Source organism: Scyliorhinus canicula, chromosome 7 (genome assembly GCF_902713615.1).
Source record: "Scyliorhinus canicula chromosome 7, sScyCan1.1, whole genome shotgun sequence".
NCBI lineage: Eukaryota > Metazoa > Chordata > Chondrichthyes > Carcharhiniformes > Scyliorhinidae > Scyliorhinus > Scyliorhinus canicula.
The window spans coordinates 26,542,041-26,564,869 of record NC_052152.1 but is presented as its reverse complement, the minus strand read 5'-3'; the positions used below and the strand labels follow the sequence as shown (position 1 = coordinate 26,564,869).

General features: G+C 47.3%; 1 protein-coding gene across 2 annotated transcripts in view; it reads right to left on the bottom strand.

Annotated features, from left to right (window-relative positions):
- LOC119968808 (chloride intracellular channel protein 4) overlaps window positions 1-22,829 on the bottom strand; it is a 98,921-nt gene that overhangs the window by 1,887 nt on the left and 74,205 nt on the right. Inside the window, exons 1-5 of one of the 2 annotated variants that reach the window (XM_038801622.1) lie at window positions 18,479-18,627; window positions 14,708-14,817; window positions 5,353-5,478; window positions 2,291-2,397; window positions 1,529-1,710 (exon numbers count right to left, since the gene is read on the bottom strand). In XM_038801622.1, the coding sequence (XP_038657550.1) occupies window positions 1,529-1,710; window positions 2,291-2,397; window positions 5,353-5,478; window positions 14,708-14,817; window positions 18,479-18,541 (588 nt within the window). In that variant the 5' untranslated portion in view covers window positions 18,542-18,627. Of the gene's footprint in view, window positions 1-1,528; window positions 1,711-2,290; window positions 2,398-5,352; window positions 5,479-14,707; window positions 14,818-18,478; window positions 18,628-22,829 lie in introns of those variants that run through there. The other variant, XM_038801621.1, reaches the window with a different exon arrangement.

Genomic DNA, 22,829 nt, shown 5'->3' with positions numbered 1-22,829 from the left:
TTCAGAAAAGGGGAGAGAGGGAAAGATGTATTTCATGCTGGAGGTGGGGAAATGATCCTTTGCCTAGAGAGGTTGTTGGGATGGAAGGTGAACACAAGGGGAACGCTGCCATAGTTCTGGGAGGGATGGACAGGGGAGAGAGTAGAAGTGAGGGAAATATCTCAGACAGGGTTGAGGGTGCCGAACCTGTGTGGGCAGGGGAATATTGCATTGAGGAAAAAGGAAGATACATCAGAAGCACCGTTGTGGAAGATTGCATCATCAGAACAGGACTTTGATTCTCTCTGTTCCTCCACGATGGGAAATTCTCCAGCTCCACTGCAGTGAATGGAGTTTGGATGAGTGCCACGTTCTCCATTCTCACTGACTGTGGAAGCGGGGCAGACCCACAATGGAGTGTCCCGGCCCAGATGTGACAGAAATGGAGAAACTGGGAAAATGGAATTCCATGATCCACTCTTAAGGTTACGGGTAAAGACCGGAACAGTGGGATGAATCAGACTGTGGAAACAGACTCAGTGAATTGAATCTTTTTATTCTGTGCTATTCCAGAAGTTCAGGCTCAATTTATTTATAAGAGAAAAATCGGGCTTTTAAATAGGACACTATTATAATTGTAATGACATATGGGGCACGATTCAACAGCCTTGATATGTCTGACTTGATGTCGGGGCGAGGCCGTTGAATCGCACGAGATTTGCAACACTTGCAACGTTACCCGAGATCCAATGGATCATTTAAATAGGCATTCGTCAAAGTCGCCCAGTGCCCGGGACTGAAGGTGCACATCTGGGAGACCTCGCCAGGGTGCCGATTAGTACTGGTCCACACAAACGTGGACCTGTCGTAACTGCACATGGGCGGTCTGCCAGGCCATTGGAGACCCCCAGGTGGTCGGGCATTGTGCAGGATAGTACCTTGGCACTCCCTCTGGCACCTAAGCACCTTGGCATTGCTATACTGGCATGTTGGCACTGCCTGGTGCCAGTTTGGCACTGCCAAGAGTAAGGGCCTTGAAGGGGCAATGCCCATGAAAGGGGTGAGGGTGGTATGAAGAGTAGGGTGGGTGAATAGGAGGATACAAAGAGGGCCGCATAAAGGTTTTGGGGGGGGTGAAGGAGGGATCCTGAAAGGGGTGTGGGGGGTGGCCTGAAAAGGGGTAATTCTTTAGCGACCCCCATAGTGGGGTGTCCTCATTTATGGGCAGGGGGATAATATCTATATTTGCAGGGTGGCATTGCCTGTGGATGGGGTCCCTCAAGCGCTCTTTGCAATCAGGTAACCCTTTCAAAACGGTGCCCGATCTCTGAGCCAGTGAGTTCAGCTCCCCATTGCTGAAAAAATGTCTAAGTGTGGGCTAGGCCCAAAAGAATGACTCAGTTTGGGTGAATATTCGTCTGGATCTCTCCCAAAAAGCCAGCAGGAAACACCCCGCCAAAGTCGCCCAAAATGTCACTTAGAAATATTTTGGTTGAACCGCGCCCACGAACTCAAACTTCACCCAGTGTTAATGGAAATCAATACAAACCTTGATAATATGGAGCTTTGGCAGGAGATTGCAATCTGCCAAGGTCAAGTCATCTCCGTCTAGGTATTTTCTGTGAGAATAAAGATCTTCCTCTGTGCTATTGGCATCGATTTCTTCAGGTAAAGGTGTGTTTAAATAATCATCTAATTTCTTCAGAGCTTTCAACAAAGCCTTTTCCAAACCTGAACAAATGAGAGAAAAGTGATTGTAGGCATCAGAAATAAAGAGAAAGAAAGAGCAGTAAATGGGAAAACAAAAATTCCTGGGGAATGGACATAAATTCCTTTCCTCCTCTCTTCATCTTTTCTGCTCCTTTCTTTTTTATCTTTCTCTTAATCAATCCTTTGTTCTTGTGTTATCTTTCCTTCCATTCTGGCTTCTTTTGCTTCGTTTCACTCCTTTATTCCAACCAATAAAATCCTACCCCAAACATGGGTTGAAAACTTCACTGACCCAAGATCAATCTGTTTTATGTCATTGAAGAAGACTCTACTTGGAGGTCAACACAACATTAAACGTCATCACATTTAATGGACTGGAAATACACGTCTATACCATACTGAAAAGTTATATCGTGCTGTCGTACACTTTGAGCCACCATCCCCAAACTCCAATATGCTCTGAAGCCATTTTGTGGAATCAAATTTTATGTAGAACTAAGTTCAAATCATCATACCTGAATTTTTCTCTTCACAGGTATCGTCTGACAGGCTGTATATTTCCAGTACATTGTTTTAATACAGCTGTAGTCACCTTACTTACTTTCATTTGCATCTTTCCTCACATTCTTAATATATGCTGAGAACTTGGCAAATACATCATTTCCTGCTGAATTCGATTCGGGATGTCTAGCAGAAAGCTTTGGATACCTGGAAAGCACACTGTTGTCATTACACGTCCTTCATCAAAAATACCTTTCATAGAACATAGAACAGTACAGCACAGAACAGCCCCTTCGGCCCTCGATGTTGTGCCGAGCCATGATCACCCGACAGGGTAGCATGGTGGTTAGCATAAATGCTTCACAGCACCAGGGTCCCAGGTTCGATTCCCGGCTGGGTCACTGTCTGTGTGGAGTCTGCACGTCCTCCCCCTGTGTGCGTGGGTTTCCTCCGGGTGCTCCGGTTTCCTCCCACAGTCCAAAGATGTGCGGGTTAGGTGGATTGGCCATGCTAAATTGCCCGTAGTGTCCTAATAAAAGTAAGGTTAAGGGGGGGGGTTGTTGGGTTACGGGTATAGGGTGGTTACGTGGGTTTGAGTAGGGTGATCATGGCTCGGCACAACATTGAGGGCCGAAGGGCCTGTTCTGTGCTATACTGTTCTATGCTCTATGCTCTACTCAAACCCACGTATCCACCCTATACCCGGAACCCAACAACCCCCCCCCCCCTTAACCTTACATTTTTTTAGGACACTACGGGCAATTTAGCATGGCCAATCCACCTAACCCGCACATCTTTGGACTGTGGGAGGAAACCGGAGGACCCGGAGGAAACCCACGCTCACACGGGGAGGACGTGCAGACTCCACACAGACAGTGACCCAGCCGGGAATCGTACCTGGGACCCTGGAGCTGTGAAGCATTTATGCTAACCACCATGCTACCCCTTTCGGCAACACTTTTTTGCTTACTGTCTAAGGGTTCTTCCAGTTGATTTCCTTATTTCCCCTTTCTTTACTTTTGCAGTTACCATTTTTGATCCATGGATGCTTAATGGACATGTGACTTTAAGTCAAGCAGCAGCGAGAATGACGAATTCAAGAAGTTGCAGCATGAAATATGGTGTCATTGGTGTTCAAACAAGAGAACTCCAACTTCTCAGCACCCAAGACACGGGGTGGGACTCGATTGATTGGCTGGTGGCCAATGAATTGGCCAAAAGGCCATATCCTGCACGGTAACAGGTGGTGGTTGCAATATACTCAAGTTGAATGATTTTCAGAGACCCAAAGAGCTCAGTTTGAATCCTGGACACTCAGGGAAAGGACCCGCTTCTCTTTTCTTCTCTCTCTCTCCAAAAAGTGTAGCCATCTGAGATGGCCACTTATAAAGTAAACATGGACACTTGCAAAGACTCACGGGAAATATGGCCAATACAGGATTCAGGCGAACCCCTAGCCGATTTGCATTCTAATGACCCATTCCCCCAGGACAAAGGACTGATACTCAGGTATCAGATACAATTCCAGACACATCGGCGCCACTCCCTTCACCCAGGAAGCCCAAACAGCCAAGGTCAATGACCACTGAGGACACGCCCAGCCATCAAGGCACCCGCCCCTTTATTGGCTCAAATCGAAGCCTGCCGAATTATTGGGTCCAAAGCTAAGGACCGCCCAAAAGAGCACAAAACCCCAAAGGATAGAAGAGAGACACTGTCATGTGTTCGATCTCTTTTGGCCCTGGCACACCGGCACTCTTCGGCCCGGCCTATCCCTGAAGCCAACTGCAGCACCACAACCAGAAGCAAGTTCAAGATCAACGATCGCTGCCAGACGGATGAGTCCAGCAGAACCGAAGATACTTCTCCAGACCCAGCCACTCCAGATCCGAACAAAGGCCTTGTTCTTCTGCCAAAGCCGGGTGCCTGAAGTTAAGTACAGGTTGTTGTAGTGTTAGGTATAATTTAGCTTGTAGTGTCTTTATGTTGCATGTGTGAGTTAATCTTGTGTGTAAATAAAATTGAACTTGAACTAACAAACTGGTTGTTGGGTCTTTGATCAATATCCGATTGAACCTTGTGGTGGTATCATCTGATACCTGGCGACTCTGAAAAGCAATATTACTCAATATTAAATGGCAACATTATTGGCGACTCCGGTGCAAATTGGCAACAAAAGGCTGTGAGTTGCTGAATTTCTGGAACTGCAGAGCCCTGAATGAATCCACCATGAAACCATTACAGGCTGCAAACAGAGACTGAATCTGAAAGCTTACTTTGAAGAAAGGTCTGCTTAAAGCCAACCATCTGAAACAAAGACTCTTTTTCCTTTTACTTATTATTTTTACCCCTCTATGTTTGTCTCTCGTGTGTGTGTGTGTGTGCATATATAGGATGGGGGCAAGTCAAAGTGGGTGATGAGGAATTAGATAATAGTTAACCAGTCGTATTAGCTGCATGTTTCATTACAGTCCTTGTTATAAATAAAAAGTAATTGTGTTTAAATTTATAAACCTGGTGACTATAATTATTGGGCAGCCAAGGGTCAAAGACTTTGGGTATTTTCCGAAGAATTATTGGTTAATTCAATTGTGATGCGACTCCAGGACAAGTGGGGCTGGAATTGACAGCACACTAGCCCAATGTGCAACAACTGGTATGTAATAAATACTTCTTCATGATTTAAAATGTTCCAAATTTTACATTTTTAATTATTCTCTTACTTTCCCTTTCTATTTATTTCTGTCTGTCTTTTACCCAATCTATCTTTCTCTCATTTTATTTTGCTTTCTGTATCAGATCCAACTCTAATTCATCCTCTTTCTCTATTGTTCTATTTCTCAATCCTTAAATCTCATTGGTGGAGGAAACAGATTGGTGGTCTTCATTGCTTTCATTTCATCAATATAAACATGCACTTCGGGCAAATTGACGAGTATAGCATCTTGAGCTAAAGGATGAAGGAAAAGGTCTAGCTGATCAAGGGAATCTAGATGCCCATGCTCCGGCAAGAGTTTGGCCCTTGTCCATTTCTTAATGAGGATTTTGGTTTTGTTAATATGTGAATATTCTCCATCAATTTGTGCTGAAGCACCTTTCTAGAAATAGTCAGTTGTATATTGTTAAGTATTTTTGCTAATTTTATTGATTTTATTGACAGACCTTGGTGGTACCAATTTGTCTTCTAGAAATTCTTCTATCTTGTTAACGTCTGTTTTGACTTCTCCATTGAAGGTTAAAAATGGAGGATTGGTGCCAGGGGCCAGATTTTGCAAGTCAGCAGGCTTCCTGTAGGGACACAACAGACAAAAGATTTCACAGGAGAATTTGTTTTATACCTTTATACTTACACACAATATCAAGTAACTACTGCTGGAACTGATGTCACTAAGGTCAATGAAACTTGAGAAAAGGAGTTTCCAAGCTTAACGCCAATTTGCAAAAACAACCCACCTTAAAATAGAAAAAATAACCCATAGTCCTTCACAGAGGCATAATGAAAAGCAAAAGGAGGAGAAATTAGAACAGGTGACCAGAAATCTGGAGCAGAATTTCCCACGCACCCCGGTGCTTTTCGCGGTAGCCAAGGCAGGATTTTTTGGTCCCGCCGTTGTCAACCCGGTTTCCCATGAGCGGGCGGAAAGTTCCAGTCCTGGTCAAAGTGGTGAGTTTTGAGGGTACGTAAGAGTAAATGGAAAGTTCAGAGGAAGGAATAGGTTGTAGGACATATAGCTGACAAAGCTGACACACTATAATCTCATTGAAAAAACACATTTACTGTCACTAGGTGTCACTATTATCCTTTGTAAGCATTCTACAATATAATGAGGTGCTGAGCATGAGAGTGCCAACTTATTTCTGTTGAAGTAACTCATGTTTTCAGGAAAAGTGCCTTAAAGCTCTGACCTACAGCAGAAACTCTTAAAGAGCACGAGACAACGACATCAGATTACTTCAGACTACACTGCGGGACAAGACAGAGCTGCCCTCTCTCCCCACTTTGCGCTGGCCATAGAGCCGCTGGCGATTGCTCAGAGAGCTTCAAAGGACTGGTCCGGGGGGGGGGGGGGGGGAATGGAACACAAAGTCTCGTTATACGGGGATGACCTGTTGTTATACGTAGCAGGCCCAATGGCGGGGATGGACGGCATCATGGAAATCCTGAGGAAATTTGGCCGATTTTCAGGATATAAATTGAACATGGCTAAGAGCGAGTTGTTCGTAATTCAGGCGAGGGGGCAGGTGAGTAGGCTGAAGGAGTTGCCGTTCAGGCTGGTAGGAGAAAGCTTTAGATACTTAGGGATACAGGTGGCATGGGACTGGGGCAGGTTGCATAAGCTCAATCTGTCACGATTGGTGGAACGAGTGAGGGAGAGGGTTCGGAGTTGGGATGCGCTCCCGCTGTCACTAGCGGGGAGGGTGAAGACTGTCAAGATAACGATTCTCCCGAGATTCTTGTTCATATTTCAGTTTCTCCCCATTTTCATTCTGATGTCTTTCTTTAAGAGGGTGAATAAAATTATCCTGGGATTTGTCTGGGTGGGGAAGTACCCGCGGGTGAGGAAGGTGATGCTCGAAAGGAGCAGAGGGGAGGGGGGGCTGGCATTGCTAAACGTTAGCAACTACTACTGGGCGGCCAACATAGCGATGATAAGGAAATGGATGGTGGGCACGGGGTCGGTCTGGGAGCGGATGAAGGCTGCATCGTGCGGGGGCACCAGTTTGGCGGCCCTGGTTACAGCACCTCTGCCACTCCCGCCAGCGCAGTACTCCACCAGCCCTATAGTGGTGGCGGCTTTGCGAATCTGGGGCCTTGGAGGAGGCACATAGGGGTAGTGAGAGCATTGGTGTGGACCCCAATCTGCGGCTATCACCGATTTGTCCCGGGGAACATAGATGGTGGATATCGACTGTGGAGGAGGGCAGGGATTGAGAGGGTGGGTGATCTGTTCCTGGAAGGGAGCTTTCCGAGCATGTGGGCGCTGGAGGAGAAATTCGGGCTGGCGGGAGGGATTCAGATACTGACAGGTGCGGGATTTCTTGCGCAGACTGATGCCGTCCTCCCCACGCCTCCCGCAAAAGGGGAGGCAGGACAGCGTAGTTTCTAGGGGAGAGGTAGGGGAGGGTAGAGTCTCAGATATTTACAAAGAACTAATGGGAGCTCAGTCTGATCCAGTTTAAGGTCACATGACGGTGGCCTGGATGAGTAAATTTTTCAGGCTGGACGATAAGTGTGTCAGATGCGCCGGTGGGCCGGCTAATCACGTGCACATGTTCTGGTCGTGCACTAGGCTCAGAGGGTACTGGCAGGGATTCGAGGACATCATGTCCCGGGTTTTTTAAACCGGGGGTAATGAGTCCTGAGGTGGCAATCTTTGGGGTGTCGGAGGACCCGGGAGTCCAGGAGGAGAAGGAGGCCGATGTCTTGGCCTTTGCTTCCCTGGTAGCCCGGCGTCGTATACTGTTGGCATGGAGGGACTTAAAGCCCCCAAAGACTGAAGTATGGCTATCGGACATGGCGAGCTTTCTCGGGGGGGGGGGGGGGGGGGGGGGGGGGGGAAATCTAGGGTAGTGTAGATTAGGGGGTGATTTAGGCAGGTCCTTGCGCGAATGGAGTCGCGGTTTGCACTATGTGTTATTTGCTTTTCCTTTTGTACGGTACTATACAATGTCATTGTTTTATATGCCAAAAATACCTCAATAAAAACTGTTTATTAAAAAAAGAGCACAAGACAAGATCAAAAGTTAAGAACAACTGCATTGCTCTAAATACACCAGGTTTTTTTCTAGAGTTAGGTACGAGATTTTCCACCCATCCTGCCAGTAGGATCTTGCATCCTGCCAGAGTCGAACCCCCACGGCGGATTCCCAGGCAGGGTGTTGGTGAGTGGGTCATGCAAACACCCGTAGACTTTGCAGGACAGGAAGATTGGGAAGATTCTGTCGGCGGCCAATGGCTCGTTGCATCTGTCGCAGGAACGCTTGCCTGAAAATACCAGCCCCAACAATTCAAAGCTATTCCTGCAAAGCAATAAATTCAAATGGTCGAATAGCTCAAAGTGACTTGAGGAACCAGGAGTGGACTGGACATTGGTGGAGGTTATATTTTAAAACAAGAATGACTAGATTCTGGACTGGACAAGTCTGGTGAGTCTGCAATTAAACTGTTCATGCTTCGATGGGAATAATGCAATTAGTGCTAAACATTCTGTACACAACAGGAAGTAACACTTTTCCTGTCAACAATTTTGCAAATAACCAGTAAAATGCAATGCAGTTGGCTGAAAACAGTAACAGAAATTGTAATGCTCCCACCCCACCCATGCCCCCCCCCCCTTTACAAACCGCCCCCCCCCCCCCCCCCCCCCCCCCCCACTAACAACTGAGACCAACTGTAATACCGAGTGAGGTGATCCTGGGACCTCCCTGATCTACAAGGTTGCACTCCAGCATTGGACAGTAAAATCATCATCATCCAGGGAGTTAGTTCCGCATCTCAATCATTTTTATTTTCACTAAGAATTGTGCCTTTGCTGTTCTCCTATTTTTACAACTGGTTGTTGGGAAATGGTCACTTTTGGTCACCTGGGCCGGGACTCCCCCTTACCCGGCGGGGCGGGTGGTCCCGGCGTGTTGGAGTGGCGTGAACCACTCCGGCGACGGGCCGCCCCAAAGGTGCAGGAGTCTCCGCACCTTTAGGGGCCAAGCCCTCACATTGAGGGGCTAGGCCCATGCCGGAGTGGTTACCGTTCCGCCGGCTGGCGTGAACGGCCTTTGGCGCCATGCCAGCTGGGGCCGAAAGGTAAGTCCGTGCATGCGCCAGGGCGTCAGTGGCTGCTGACGTCATCCCCGTGCATGCGCAGGGGAGGGAGTCTCTTCCGCTTCCTCCATAGTGAAGACCATGATGAAAGTGGATGGAAAAGAGTGCCCCCACGGCACAGCCCGCCTGCCGATCGGTGGGCCCTGATCGCAGGCCAGGCCACCATGGGGGCACCCCCGGGGTCAGATTGCCCCCCCCCCCCCCCCCAGGACCCCGGCGCCCGCCCGCGCTGCCAATCCCGCAGGTAAAGAGGTGGTTTTAATCCACGCCGGCGGGTGAGGCTAGTCAGCGGCGGGAGAATCGCCGCGGGGGGCCTGCCAACCGCCACGGGGGGGCCTGCGACCAGCGCAGCGCGATTCCTGCCCCCACCGAATTTTGGGGGGTGGAGAATTCGGGACACGGCGGGGGCGGGATTGATGCCGGCCCCGGGCGATTCTCTGACCCGGCGGAGGGTCGGAGAATCCCGCCCCTGGGTTCCATTTTAATCTAGAGACACACTGGACATCTTGCCAATCTCGCCCCATGAGGCTCTCTGTCCTTTTAATGTGATTAAGGGCAAGTGGCGGATTGGTGCTAGTATTGGTTTTGATGTTGTGCCCATTATCTCCATGGCCTCTTCAGTTTAGGCACAAAAGTGGCCAATGCACTTTTGAGTCTCAACGGTTGCAGCCCTCCCTGTGGCATAAGTCTGTTTCCCTACTGCCATGGTAGCAGCATCTGTATTGACCGCCAATGGACTGCCGTTAACAACAAGGATCATTTGAATGGGGGGTGTCTTGCTTAACTTCACCATGTTGAGCTGATAGACCTCGGACTCCACTTCTGGGTCGTCGACAAATTTATTCACCCGAGTCGCCGACGTTCTCTTTGGAACTAGGCATAGTCTGTCGGACCCTGCATCTGGTTTGTATGTGGCCTTTTCTTGTACAATGGAAGCAAATTAACTCTTTTGCTTCTGTATTAGGGATGGTCTCCCCCACAATGGTAACAAGCCTCGACACCCTGTGACTGACGGTCACTCTTCCTTTTCTCCGACTCTGCTGCATCTTCACTCCGGGCACTTTGAGTGCCTCCATTTCCACCATGACTGATTTACCTCACTTTGCACACCTTGCAGTTCAAAAGCGCTTTGATCAGCGCTTTCAGTCGCTTGAGCAAATTCAAGCAGTTTGTCTAAGGATATTCTGGTTTCTGCCCGCAACTTCTTCTGAATATTATAGTTATTAATACCACAGACCAAACGGCCACTGAGAGATGGACCAAACCCGCCATGTTTAGCCATTTATTGAAGCTTGGCTATAAAAGACCATGGCCCCTAATGGCTGAATGGAATTTATAGTACTTCATTATAATGGAGGGCCGGGGATTGTAGTGGTCTCTCACTATTTGATCAAAGGATTTGGTATCCAGAGGGGCCATGTTATTACAGTGTTATTTTCTTATCTCTTTCTTTTTAATACATGTTTAAATTTAGAAGTCTTCACATTTACTTAGCGGTTCCAGGTCTGAAATTTACTTCTGACTTCAGATACCTCTATATAATAAACCAATTACAAAGCGTTATGGTAGCTTGTTCAGCATTGGACCAGTTTTAGGATCTTTGGTTTTCCTGATATGTATCTTTAAGATCTAGATCTTGGCGTGCAGGGAATATTTCAAAGTTCGCGGATCACACAAAACCCGGAAGTATTGTAAACTGTAAAGACAACAGTGTAACTTCAAAAAGACATAGACAAGTTGGTGGAGCGGGCAGATAGGAGGCAGATGGAGTTCAATGCAGAGAAGTGTGAGGTAATGCATTTTGGTAGGAAGAACATTGAGACGCAATATTAAATAAGGGGTAAAATTCTTAAAGGGGTGCAGGAGCAGAGGAACCTGGGTGTAAATGTGTATAGATCATTGAAAGTGGCAGGACAGGTGGAGAGAGCAGTTAATAAAGCATATACTTTTCTGGGCTTTACTAATAGGGGTACAGAGTACAAGAGCAAGGAAGTTATGCTGACCTTATATAAGACACCAGTTAGACCTCAGCTGGAATATATCGTACAGTTCTGGGCGACACACTGTAAGATGGATGTGAAAGCACTGGAGAGAGTGCAGAAGAGGTTTACAAGAATGGTTCCAAGGATGAGAACTTTCAGTTATGAGGATAGATTGGAGCTAAGAGGAGATTTGATACAGATCATGATCACGGGACAGAGCAGCTCAGGAGAAACCGTTCCCGTTCGTAAAAGGATCAAGAACGAGAGGGCACATTTGAGCCAGGGAAGTGGGATGGAAATTTTTGGAAATGGAAGGAGATGAGGACTGAGACACTTAAAAGATTGGTTTTTTGGGGGTCGGTTTGCAGGATTGAAGGAGTTGGAAGCGAGGTATGGGCTGGAGCAGGGGGAAATGTTTAGATACATGCAGGTTCAAGGTTTTGCCAGAAAGGAGAATAAGACCTTCCCGGTGGAGCCGGCCTTCACATTGCTGGAGGAGGTGCTGACGACAGGGGGACTGGAGAAGGGGGTAGTGTCGGTGGTTTACAGAGCTATTTTGGAAGAGGAGAAGGCACCACTGGAAGGGAGGGATCAAAGCCATGTGGAAGAGTTGGGAGAGGGTATGGAGGAGAAGTTCTGGTGTGAGGTGCTCCGGAGAGTGAACGCCTCCACCTCGTGCGCGAAGTTGGGGCTGATACAGCTGAAGGTGGTATATAGCACACCTCACAAGGGCGAGGATGAGCCCATTCTTTGAAGAGGAGAACGTTGCGAGGGGGGGCACAAATCACGTTCATATGATTTGGTCCTGTCCAAAGCTGGAGGATTACTGGAAGGAGGTTTTTAGGGTAATCTCTAAAGTGGTGCATGTGAAATTGGACCCGGGTCCTTGGGAGGCCACATTCGGCGTGTCGGACCAGCCAGGGTTGGAAACGGGTGCGGAGATGTTGTAGCCTTTGCCTCGTTGATCGTTCGAAGGCTGATCCTGTTAGGGTGGAGATCAACCTCTCCACCCTGTGCCCTGGCGTGGCGGGGGACCTGTTGGAATTCTTGACTCTCGAGAAGGTTAAGTTTGAACTGAGGGGAAGGATGGAGGGATTCTTCAATTAATGGGCTTTATTCATTATGCACTTTCAAGGACTGGATAACATCGAACATTAGTTAGTGGGGGGGGGGGGGGGCGTTGGGACGGTTTGGGGGCAGGGGGACTGTGTGTGTTAATGGTGGCCATGGCATGATTCCGGATTTCTTTTTGTCATTTGTTTGTGTGAACATGCGGCTAATATTTGGGGTTTGGTGGGAGGATGGGATTGTTGTTATTGATATGGGAATTGACATATTTGTTACTGATTATTGTTTATTGTTGGTGGGTGTAAATTTGGGAGAAAATGTGAAAAAGGAGGAGCATAAAAATATTTTAAAAACAGAAGAACCAGAGGGCACAGATTTAAAGTGATTTGCAAAAGAAGCAAATGTGATGCGAGAAAAAAACTGTGTCAACAATGCACTGTCTGGAAGTGTGGTGGGGGAAGGTTCTTGAGGAATTCAAGACGGCATTAGATGATTACTTGAAGAGACAATGTGCAGTGATACAGGGGAATGGCACTCAGTCCTGATGCTCGCTCGGAGAGCCAGTACAGACATTTGATTTGATTTATTGTCACATGTATTAGTATACAGTGAAAAGTATTGTTTTCAATAGACATAATGGGGCAAATGGTCTCCTTCTGCACCATAACAACTGTGTGATTGTTCAGGTTTCCCTACGGGATTTGGGCAGCCTGGTGTGGACCATCTACCGTGCCATAACACTCTATCAAAATCTTTTACATACTTATATTAGGTCACCTCTGAACTTTCTTTTTTCAAGAGAAATAGGATCCAGATCGTCAACCCTTTCCTGACATGTGTACCCACAGATTATTTATCTCTATTTGTTTAGGGCCTATCCCAATTATCTTTGAGAAGGTGGTGGTGAGCTGCCTTCTTGAACAGCTGCTGTCCATGTGCTGTAGGTGCATCCAGAGTTGCGTTAGGGAGGGAGTTTCAGGATCTTGTCTGAGCCACAGTGAAGGAATGGCGATGTATTTCCAAGGTGAGTGGTTTGGAGATAAATTGCAGGTGATTCCCCTGTTGTTGCCCGTGTCTGCTGCCCTCGTCCATCTAGATGGCAGCGGTCACGGGTTTGGAAGGAGATGCCTAAGGGATCTCGGTGAGTTCCTGATATTTCTGGTATCATCCTTGTAAATATTCTCCGCACCCTCTCCACTGCCTCTCTATCTGTTATATAATATGGTGTCCAAAAGTACATGTAGTACTCTAAGTATGTCCTAGCCAAGGTTCGATACAGCTCCAGCGTAACTTCCCCACTCTTGAATTCTACAGCAATCAATCTCTATCCATTGGTTTTCCCCACAGCCAAACACGGCGCAAACAAAGGACGAAATTCCCAACCCCGTGCCGCCGTTAGTGGAGTTCCCAGTGAGGCAAATAATCCCATATTCGTGAAGATTGTTGCCAATCTGTTTCTGGTGCTTCAGCCCCCTGGTGTCCAGATTGAGGTTCGCACCTCGTGCCAACGGAAGAATGCAAATGGATCACTAAGACCCCATTTGCATCCACTTAGTGGGCCAGGCACCATATTCTCCCGGCCCGCGTGATTCTCCGGTCCTCTGGGTCTGGAATCACGTGGACGAGAATTATTACAGGTATGGACAAGCATGGCCGTGACGTGGTAGATCTCACCATGGCCCAAAGTTCATCCGAAGGCCACCCCCTCCCCCAACAATGCAAGACCTGCCCACCCCAACCCCTCCACAGAGGCCTGCTAAATAAAGAGACCCCCAAGAGACCCCTGAAATAAGGAGACCCCCCTCACAGACCCCCTGAATAAAGAGAACCCCAAAAGATCCCGAAATAACGAGACCTGTCCAGAGATGTTTATAAACATCAACCACTTCAAACAAAATTAAGTGCTGCCAATTTCCAGCTGACTACTTCAAAATGACTCAGGCATGAAGGGAAGTGATTGGAAAACACTTCATTCTGTTTGAAGTGGGCCAGGGCCTGTCAATCAAAGATTGGTGTTTATAAATATTGCCTTTAGAGCACTTAAGAGTTACTCAAATGTGAACGGAACAATAAGGCAGTGAGGAAGCCAGCCATGGGACCTCACTATTGTGTTGCCCGCTCAAAATGGCAGCCTGACAGCTCGATTCCCGAGAGAACCCCTCACAATCCTCGCCATGCAGAAATTTGCTTGCCGAAGGATTATAAATCGCTTCCCGATTTCCAGCAGCACAAATCAGGTACAATGCAACTACGGCAGGAGAACAATCTCCCAAACGGAGAATTTTGCCCAAAATCTCAGTGGTGGAGAACTTTGAAATAATTAGCCTGTTGCTTCCCAAGCAGGTTACAATTGGCACTTATCAAAGTTCCTTGAACATTGGCTCACTTGAACATGGGCTCACTTACACGATGGAGTACAACTAATGCTGCAAGACCACGTGATCACCTGTGAAAAAGTGTCTTTAAGCAGAGGTTACTATAACCTCACAATTTTAGGTGCACCATTTACGAGGTGGTGAAATTTAACACATAACCCCAGGAACAAATTTGGATTTTAAATTGATCGCTCCATTCGCATTTACTGCCTAATCCATTAGCAGAGCAAAAACAAATAAAGCCGATTAATCTTGGGATGTAAAACCTTTACCTCTTCAGGTCAACTGTTGTGACATTAAATATGACGCCTTTTAGCCAAAGGATCATAAACAGTCGCTGGGAGAATGGGCAGTTTCCAATGCTTTCCCCGTCACCACCAGCCTGTATAACACAATACAGATAAACGTCATTAATGGCCAGCACTTTGCCTTTTCTGAATAGCTGGTAGCTGCAGAATGACGACAGCATATTCAAAATCTTACAGAAAGCGATAAACAGTGCTTGAGATTTCTTACCACCCAGAATCCTTTAGGCAAGGCATATCTTTTCCAAAATGGACCCATGTACTACCACTTTAAAGACAACTTCATACATGTTCTGTGTTGGTTGAATGTTCTGTAGCAGAATTAGACAAATATACGGAAGAAGGAATGGTCACGTCTTGTGGTGGTCTCAAATGAGCTCATGCTCTTGGCCAGCCTCCACTTTTCACCCACTGTAAACGTCAGCTCATGTTCTGACCAAGACGGGGGGGGGGGGGCATTATTGAAGGAGAGCTGTGCAAGGAGGGCAGAGGCGGCCAAGGGCTCACAATGGCAGGCAGGGGAGCAAGGCGGTGAATGAAGACGACAAACAATGGAAGGCAGACGGAAGACCGAGGGGAGAGAAGCTGGACCTCGACAAGTCTGCGTGAAAAGCTCAAAAACAAGGGGGTCAAAGGGATACCACATTGGTTACTGGAAGTGAGTGAGGAAAGACTCCAGATTCAGTGAGTCGAGGTCCAAGTGGGGCATGAGTGCCTCCCAGGTAATGGGCTTGTGGTGGCGGGGGGGGGGGGGGGGGGGTGGAGAAGCTGCTTCTTGCGACTGCTAGCCTTTTTCCTCTGGAATGCTGACATCCTGCATGGTCTAGGCTGGAGAGAGTGATACGTGTGCGCTGGATTGATACTTAAATATGGTGCCAGGACTGTCAAACTCACCAGCTGACAGCAGGCGGGCGAATCACCTGGTGGTCCACTGGGTGTCTGGGAAAGGAATGCCACAGTGCACCAATCAGGTTCCAAGCACAGAATATGATGCGGGATCTTACTATTCCGGCCAGCGGGAAAGGCTGCCCGCCACAGCACTTAGTCTCAAAGTGGGCGAATTCCACCCAACATCTTGGCATCGGCTCATTGCTGCTTGTGAGAACGTGTGAGCGACATAGCGACCTCATTTCCCTATATTAAAACTGATAGCACTTCAAAAGAATTTCTTCAGCTGTAAAGCACTCTGGGACATTTTGAGATAGCAGAAGATGTTACAAAATGCAAATATTTTTTTTCCCCCCTTTCGATCATAGTTCTGCTGCTTATATCCTAACTTCACCATCATGTTCTGTTTACCTATCACTCCTACTTTCATTGGCATACATCCAAATTTCTACCTGTATTTCAAATCCCTCCACTGCTTTGCCTCTCTATAATCTATAAACTCTTGTAGCCCCAGAACCCTCCGGGATATTTGTGTGCCTCCAATTTTTTGCCTCTTTGCGTTCCCAATTTCTTTCACCCCATCACTGGCTGCTGTGTGTTCAACTGTCTCACCCCTAAGCTCTACAACCTCCTCCTAAACCTTTCTGCCTCTTTACCTCTCTTGAATACTCTCTTTAACATGTTTGACTAGACTGTTGGCCATCTGGTCGGCTATCTCCTTATGTTCGCCGGTTCCATGTATTGCCCGATTACCATTCTGTGAAGCCCCACTAAAGGCACTCTCCAATTCCAAGTTGATGTTGGAATCAGTGGGCGCGATTCAACTGGAAGAAATCTGTGTCCGGTTTTGGGTGTATTTAGTGGGGTGTTTCTCGGTGTCTGTAGTGCTGAGAAACACTCTGTTATCCCACAGCACTTTGCCTTGGAGAGCTTCTCTCCGCCGAGGCTTCTCACGAGATTCAATGGCCTCGTCCCAACACCAAGTCGGGTGCGAAGAGGCAGATAAATTGTTCCCAGCCTTACCAAACAATTGAATAAACCACAAGTAATTGTGGATTGACCATTTTTAAAAAAACAATTCGGATAAGCATTTTATTAAGCTGCATAGTTGTCAAGGGGACATGGGTTTTTAAAAAACTAATGTCGCATTACCAGCAAACAAGAGTAAATTATTGGTGAACCTCAAGGAAAGATATGGATTTAAAGAACAATGTTTAGCCAATGAAGTACTTTTTGAAGTATAGTCGTTGCTATAACCCTGGAAATGCAGCAGTCAATTTTCACCTAGGAAACTCCTCCAAATAGCAAGGCGGTAATCACCGATTTACCTGTTTGATGCAATGCCATTGAAGGGATAAACATTGCACCAGGACAAAACAGTATTGTGGGGGCTTTTACATCCACCCGAGAGGGCAGACGAGACCTTGGTTTAATATCTCATCCAAAAGATAGCCTCTCCAACAGTGCAGCACTCCCTCAGTACTGACCCTCTGACAGTGCGGCACTCCCTCAGTACTGACTCTCTGACAGTGCGGCACTCCCTCAGTACTGACTCTCTGACAGTGCGGCACTCCCTCAGTACTGACCCTCTGACAATGCAGCACTCCCTCAGTACTGACCCTCTGACAGTGCATCACTCCCTCAGTACTGACCCTCTGACAGTGCGGCACTCCCTCAGTACTGACCCTCTGACAGTGCGGCACTCCCTCAGTACTGACCCTCTGACAGTGCGGCACTCCCTCAGTACTGACCCTCTGACAGTGCAGCACTCCCTCAGTACTGACCCTCTGACAGCGCGGCACTCCCTCAGTACTGACCCTCTGACAGTGCGGCACTCCCTCAGTACTGACCCTCTGACAGTGCGGCACTCCCTCAGTACTGACTCTCTGACAGTGCGGCACTCCCTCAGTACTGACCCTCTGACAGTGCGGCACTCCCTCAGTACTGACCCTCTGACAGTGCGGCACTCCCTCAGTACTGACCCTCTGACAGTGCGGCACTCCCTCAGTACTGAACCTCTGACAGTGCGGCGCTCCCTCAGTACTGACCCTCTGACAGTGCGGCACTCCCTCAGTACTGACCCTCTGACAGTGCGGCACTCCCTCAGTACTGACCCTCTGACAGTGCGGCACTCCCTCAGTACTGCAATGAAGGGCCGGTCTTGACTTTGTGCTCAAATCCTGGTGTTGGGGCTTGAATCCGCAAAGTTTGTGACTCAGAGATAAGTGCTACAAAGTGAGCCATCACTTCCTTAATAACATCATCCAGACTTTTACTGCTCAGGGCGCTTTCAAAATGCAAGACTATCGTCGGTGAATAGCATCAAAATGCAGGAATTTCACCATTTGGGACTTGTACGGCTTTAGAACTGATCGAAACTCAGTCATTGTTCATCTGAGAAAGAAGATCGAATTGCAATGAAGGGCTAACATAACTGAAAATCAAAGAGGGATCTCGTTAGATATTGCATAGAAAGCTAATTGTTGATCGAACAGAAGAGACATCATTAACAGAAAAAGGAGACAGTCAGGGTTTTATATATGTAAACACTACAGATCCAATACTTCAGTATTTTCATATTAGATTGTTGTCCAATTAATAAGCAACTCTTTTCCTTTCCATAGAGCCATTTAGTTTTGAGGAATATTTCCAAAAGCAACTATTTAATTTGAATGCAAGCAAATACTAATGCAACCAGCATGGCGTGTACTGAAGGAGAGACATTGTTCACAATTAAATAGAGTTCAACATATAATGCGCCCAAAGCGACGTCACCAAGGCATGTTTAAGAGGACAGAAGTGTGCAAAAATCATGATTTTATTCTGTTCTTTTAACGAATAAAACCTTACCTTGACAAACAATTCAATCTCTGGATACATGCGTCCGATTTGCGTCAGGATTGCTGTAGCCATACTGCTGGCAAAGCAATTGTCAGGCTCCTCAAAGAGTACAGTCTAGTAATACAACTCAGCCCCTTCAGCTCAAATAGTGAGCACCATTACTCAAGCTTCTTTCTCAGCCTCTCCACACCACTCTTACCCTCCCCAGAAGAATATGGAGCCTGCTAAAGGCTTTCAAGCTTCTGAACCAGCACACGCTGAAAATATTGGCAGCGTTCACTGGAGGAAAAACTGCCAATAAATGCCAAGCTGCTGTGAGTAGGTGGAAATTCATAACTTAAAAGCTGAATACAAAAGCCCAATGTTGACATCAATAACGGGTCTTTCGGTCTCGATACGATTTCTACATCTGTAAGTTTTATAATGTTTTATAAAACAGCAGGAGTTTAAATACTTATATAAACTCACTGCACAAGATCTATTAGTAATTGCGGTGATCCACCACTGTGTAATTGTGTGTGCGCCTGTATTAGGGGATGTACAGCAGTACCTGTACTACAGGTTCGCTGGTAGCCCCTGCCGGCTAGCTCCGCCCACAAGGAGCCGTATAAATATGTATGAGTTCTCCTGAGCTGCCATTCTACCAGCTGCAGTTGGAGGATAAACATCTAACTGTAATAAAGCCTCTCTTGTACCGATTCGAGTCTTTAAGTGCAATTGATAGCTCATCAGTAATGTAAGTTTCAGTTCAGTGGGCGGCGAGCACATAGCACAGTGGTTAGCACTGTTACTTCACAGCGCCATTGTCCCAGGTTCGATTCCCAGCTTGGGCCGCTGTCTGCACGTTCCCCCAATATTGCCAACAAATCAATGGTTAAAACAAACTTCATTCCTGGAGTGCCATTGAGGCCTGGCACTATTTCTCTGAAGTGCAATGTGCCACCAAACCCTTTGCAGGCAGCCTGCGGTGGGGTTCGGTGTGGGGATGGGTGGATGCAGGGCTGTTCCCTCGGCACGTTGAAAGGCTTTGAATTAACGCTATTCTGATGGCACACGGCCGATGGGAGTCCAGATTTGGGCCGCAGAGGTCACAGCCAGTGTCATAATGCTGAGAGCGATTTCCTTTATAAGATTCATGAGATGCAGGAGGCCTCGTCTCCGACCTTTAGCTCCACATCCGCCATCTTAGACCGCAACTCTCTCTCCTAGGGTTCACTTTTCCATCACGTAAATACCAGCCACATTATTCAGCGCAGCTTTCCTTTCAGAGGGACAGTTTGCCTTCAAACTGGAACAAGAACCGTTCCATCTGGTGCCCATTTGTGGGGACCAGTGCTGAACGGCGCTCGCCCGAGGTCGCTGAGGCGAAGGGGATAAATCCCAAAGCCTCAGGCGACTCGGGAATCTGCACATTAGAGTGAGACTTACTGCCTCGCTCTCATACGCACGTTTGCCAAAAAGTGATCCCACCACATCACAACGTCTCGCGAGATCATGTCGGATCAGGGGCAGCACGGCAGCATGGTGGTTAGCATAAATGCTTCAGAGCTCCAGGGTCCCAGGTTCGATTCCCGGCTGGGTCACTGTCTGTGCGGAGTCTGCACGTCCTCCCCGTGTGTGCGTGGGTTTCCTCCGGGTGCTCCGGTTTCCTCCCACAGTCCAAAGATGTGCGGATTAGGTGGATTGGCCATGCTAAATTGCCCGTAGTGTCCTAAAAAAAGTAAGGTTAAGGGGGGGGTTGTTGGGGTATGGGTATAGGGTGGATACGTGGGTTTGAGTAGGGTGATCATGGCTCGGCACAACATCGAGGGCCGAAGGGCCTGTTCTGTGCTGGACTGTTCTATCTTCTATCTTCTATCTATCTCGTGAGGCATGGCGAGCCGGCTAGATCCCGGGAGCGGGGTCTCCGGGTTTTTTTTAATCGGACGCTGCGTCGCAGTGAGCTGCTTTTCGGGCGCAGCGAGGCCATTGGATCGTGTCTATTATAATTGTTCTTGGCACCAATGACTGTGAACGAATAAGTATGGGAGGAGAAACAGGAATGTGAAATTCTGGTGAGGCTAGGTTCGGGTTTAACTTTGATGTCGCCCATTACTAAGTTACTCATGGGACGTTCACTTACACAGGACATGACTAATGGCCAATTGGTTAAGGGGGAAGAGGCTGAAGGGTAACCATTGAACCGTACGTCAGAAAGCAGTGAATGCCTTAAGGGCGTGAAGAGAATGGACAAAACCGGCGATAAAGAAATCAGTTTATGAATGCTTTCCAGCAACTACATTAAAATAGGAGACAGGACAAAAAATTAATAATGTGAAACTGGAGATCGGAGTGATTAGAAATTCTTTCTAACGGTCAGCTTTAGATATGCCACCTTTTTTCTTTTTCTTTTCTTGTGCGAGTGTTCTTTTTCCCAAAAAGACTGAATATGTTAATTTAAACACTTAACTTGCATTCACACCTTATATTACAGCAAAATTCAATTCTTCTTTCAATTATTCCATATAAAAAAACATACCGAGTGGAATAGAATGGTAAATGCAATTGGTTGACCAGCCCTTCCAAGCATTACAGCACAAACAAATGCATTAAGAATTCAAAAAAGCTCAAACGAAGCAGCTCAAAGAACTTGCACAACTGTTAATATGATTGGAAAAACTGTATGAGGAATAAAAGTAGATTCAAAAATATTATTAGTGTATGAACAGTCCCGTGCACGCTTTCCATAATTGTAAGAGGTGGCTCTCTGGAAAAGCCACTGAATTATTATCAATGCTACTTGTCTCCATTAAAATGTTTCAGGACATATTTCTCAGTCCGAGAAGTAAATCTCCATTGGATCCTCTTCCCACACACACAAAACAGAGCAACCATTATGCAGGACTTCAGGCCTCACAGTCAATGTTAATAACTTCAAGAACAACCCTTTTGTTTATCTCGTATTCAGCAGTTAAGAATGCTCCGGCCGACATTAACTGATTGAATAATGCTGCTCTGAATACTACTGCTCTGAATAATGCTGCTCTGAATACTGCTGCTCTGAATACCGCTGCTCTGAATAATGCTGCTCTGAATACCGCTGCTCTGAATAATGCTGCTCTGAATACCGCTGCTCTGAATAATGCTGCTCTGAATACTGCCGCCCTGAATAATGCTCCTCTGAATAGTGCCGCTCTGAAGAGTGCCGCTCTGAAGAGTGCCGCTCTGAATAGTGCCGCTCTGAATAGTGCCGCTCTGAATAGTGCCGCTCTGAATAGTGCCGCTCTGAAGAGTGCCGCTCTGAATAGTGCCGCTCTGAATAGTGCCGCTCTGAATAGTGCCGCTCTGAATAGTGCCGCTCTGAATAGTGCCGCTCTGAATAGTGCCGCTCTGAATAGTGCCGCTCTGAATAGTGCCGCTCTGAATAGTGCCGCTCTGAATAGTGCCGCTCTGAATAGTGCCGCTCTGAATAGTGCCGCTCTGAATAGTGCCGCTCTGAATAGTGCCGCTCTGAATAGTGCCGCTCTGAATAATGCCGCTCTGAATAATGCCGCTCTGAATAATGCCGCTCTGAATAATGCCGCTCTGAATAATGCCGCTCTGAATAATGCCGCTCTGAATAATGCCGCTCTGAATAATGCCGCTCCGAATAATGCCGCTCCGAATAATGCCGCTCCGAATAATGCCGCTCCGAATAATGCCGCTCCGAATAATGCCGCTCTGAATAATGCCGCTCTGAACACTGCTGCACTGAATAATGCTGCTCTGAATAATGCTGGACTGAATACTGCTGCCCTGAACACTGTTGCTCTGAATACTGCCGCCCTGAATACTGCCGCTCTGAATACTGCCGCCCCGAATACTGCCGCTCTGAATAATGCTGCACTGAATACTGCTGCCCTGAACACTGTTGCTCTGAATACTGCCGCTCTGAATACTGCCGCTCTGAATACTGCCGCCCTGAATAATGCTGCCCTGAATAATGCTGCTCTGAATACCGCTGCTCTGAATAATGCCGTTCTGAATAATGCCGCCCTGAATAATGCCGCTCTGAATAATGCCGCTCTGAATAATGCCGCTCTGAATAATGCCGCTCTGAATAATGCCGCTCTGAATACCGCCGCCCTGAATAATGCTGCTCTGAACAATGCTGCTCTGAATATTGCCGCCCTGAATAATGCCGCTCTGAATAATGCCGCTCTGAATAATGCCGCTCTGAATAATGCTGCTCTGAATACTGCCGCTCTGAATAATGCCGCCCTGAATAATGCTGCCCTGAATAATGCCGTTCTGAATAATGCTGCCCTGAATAATGCCGCCCTGAATAATGCCGCTCTGAATACTGCTACCCTGAATAATGCTACTCTGAATAATGCCGCTC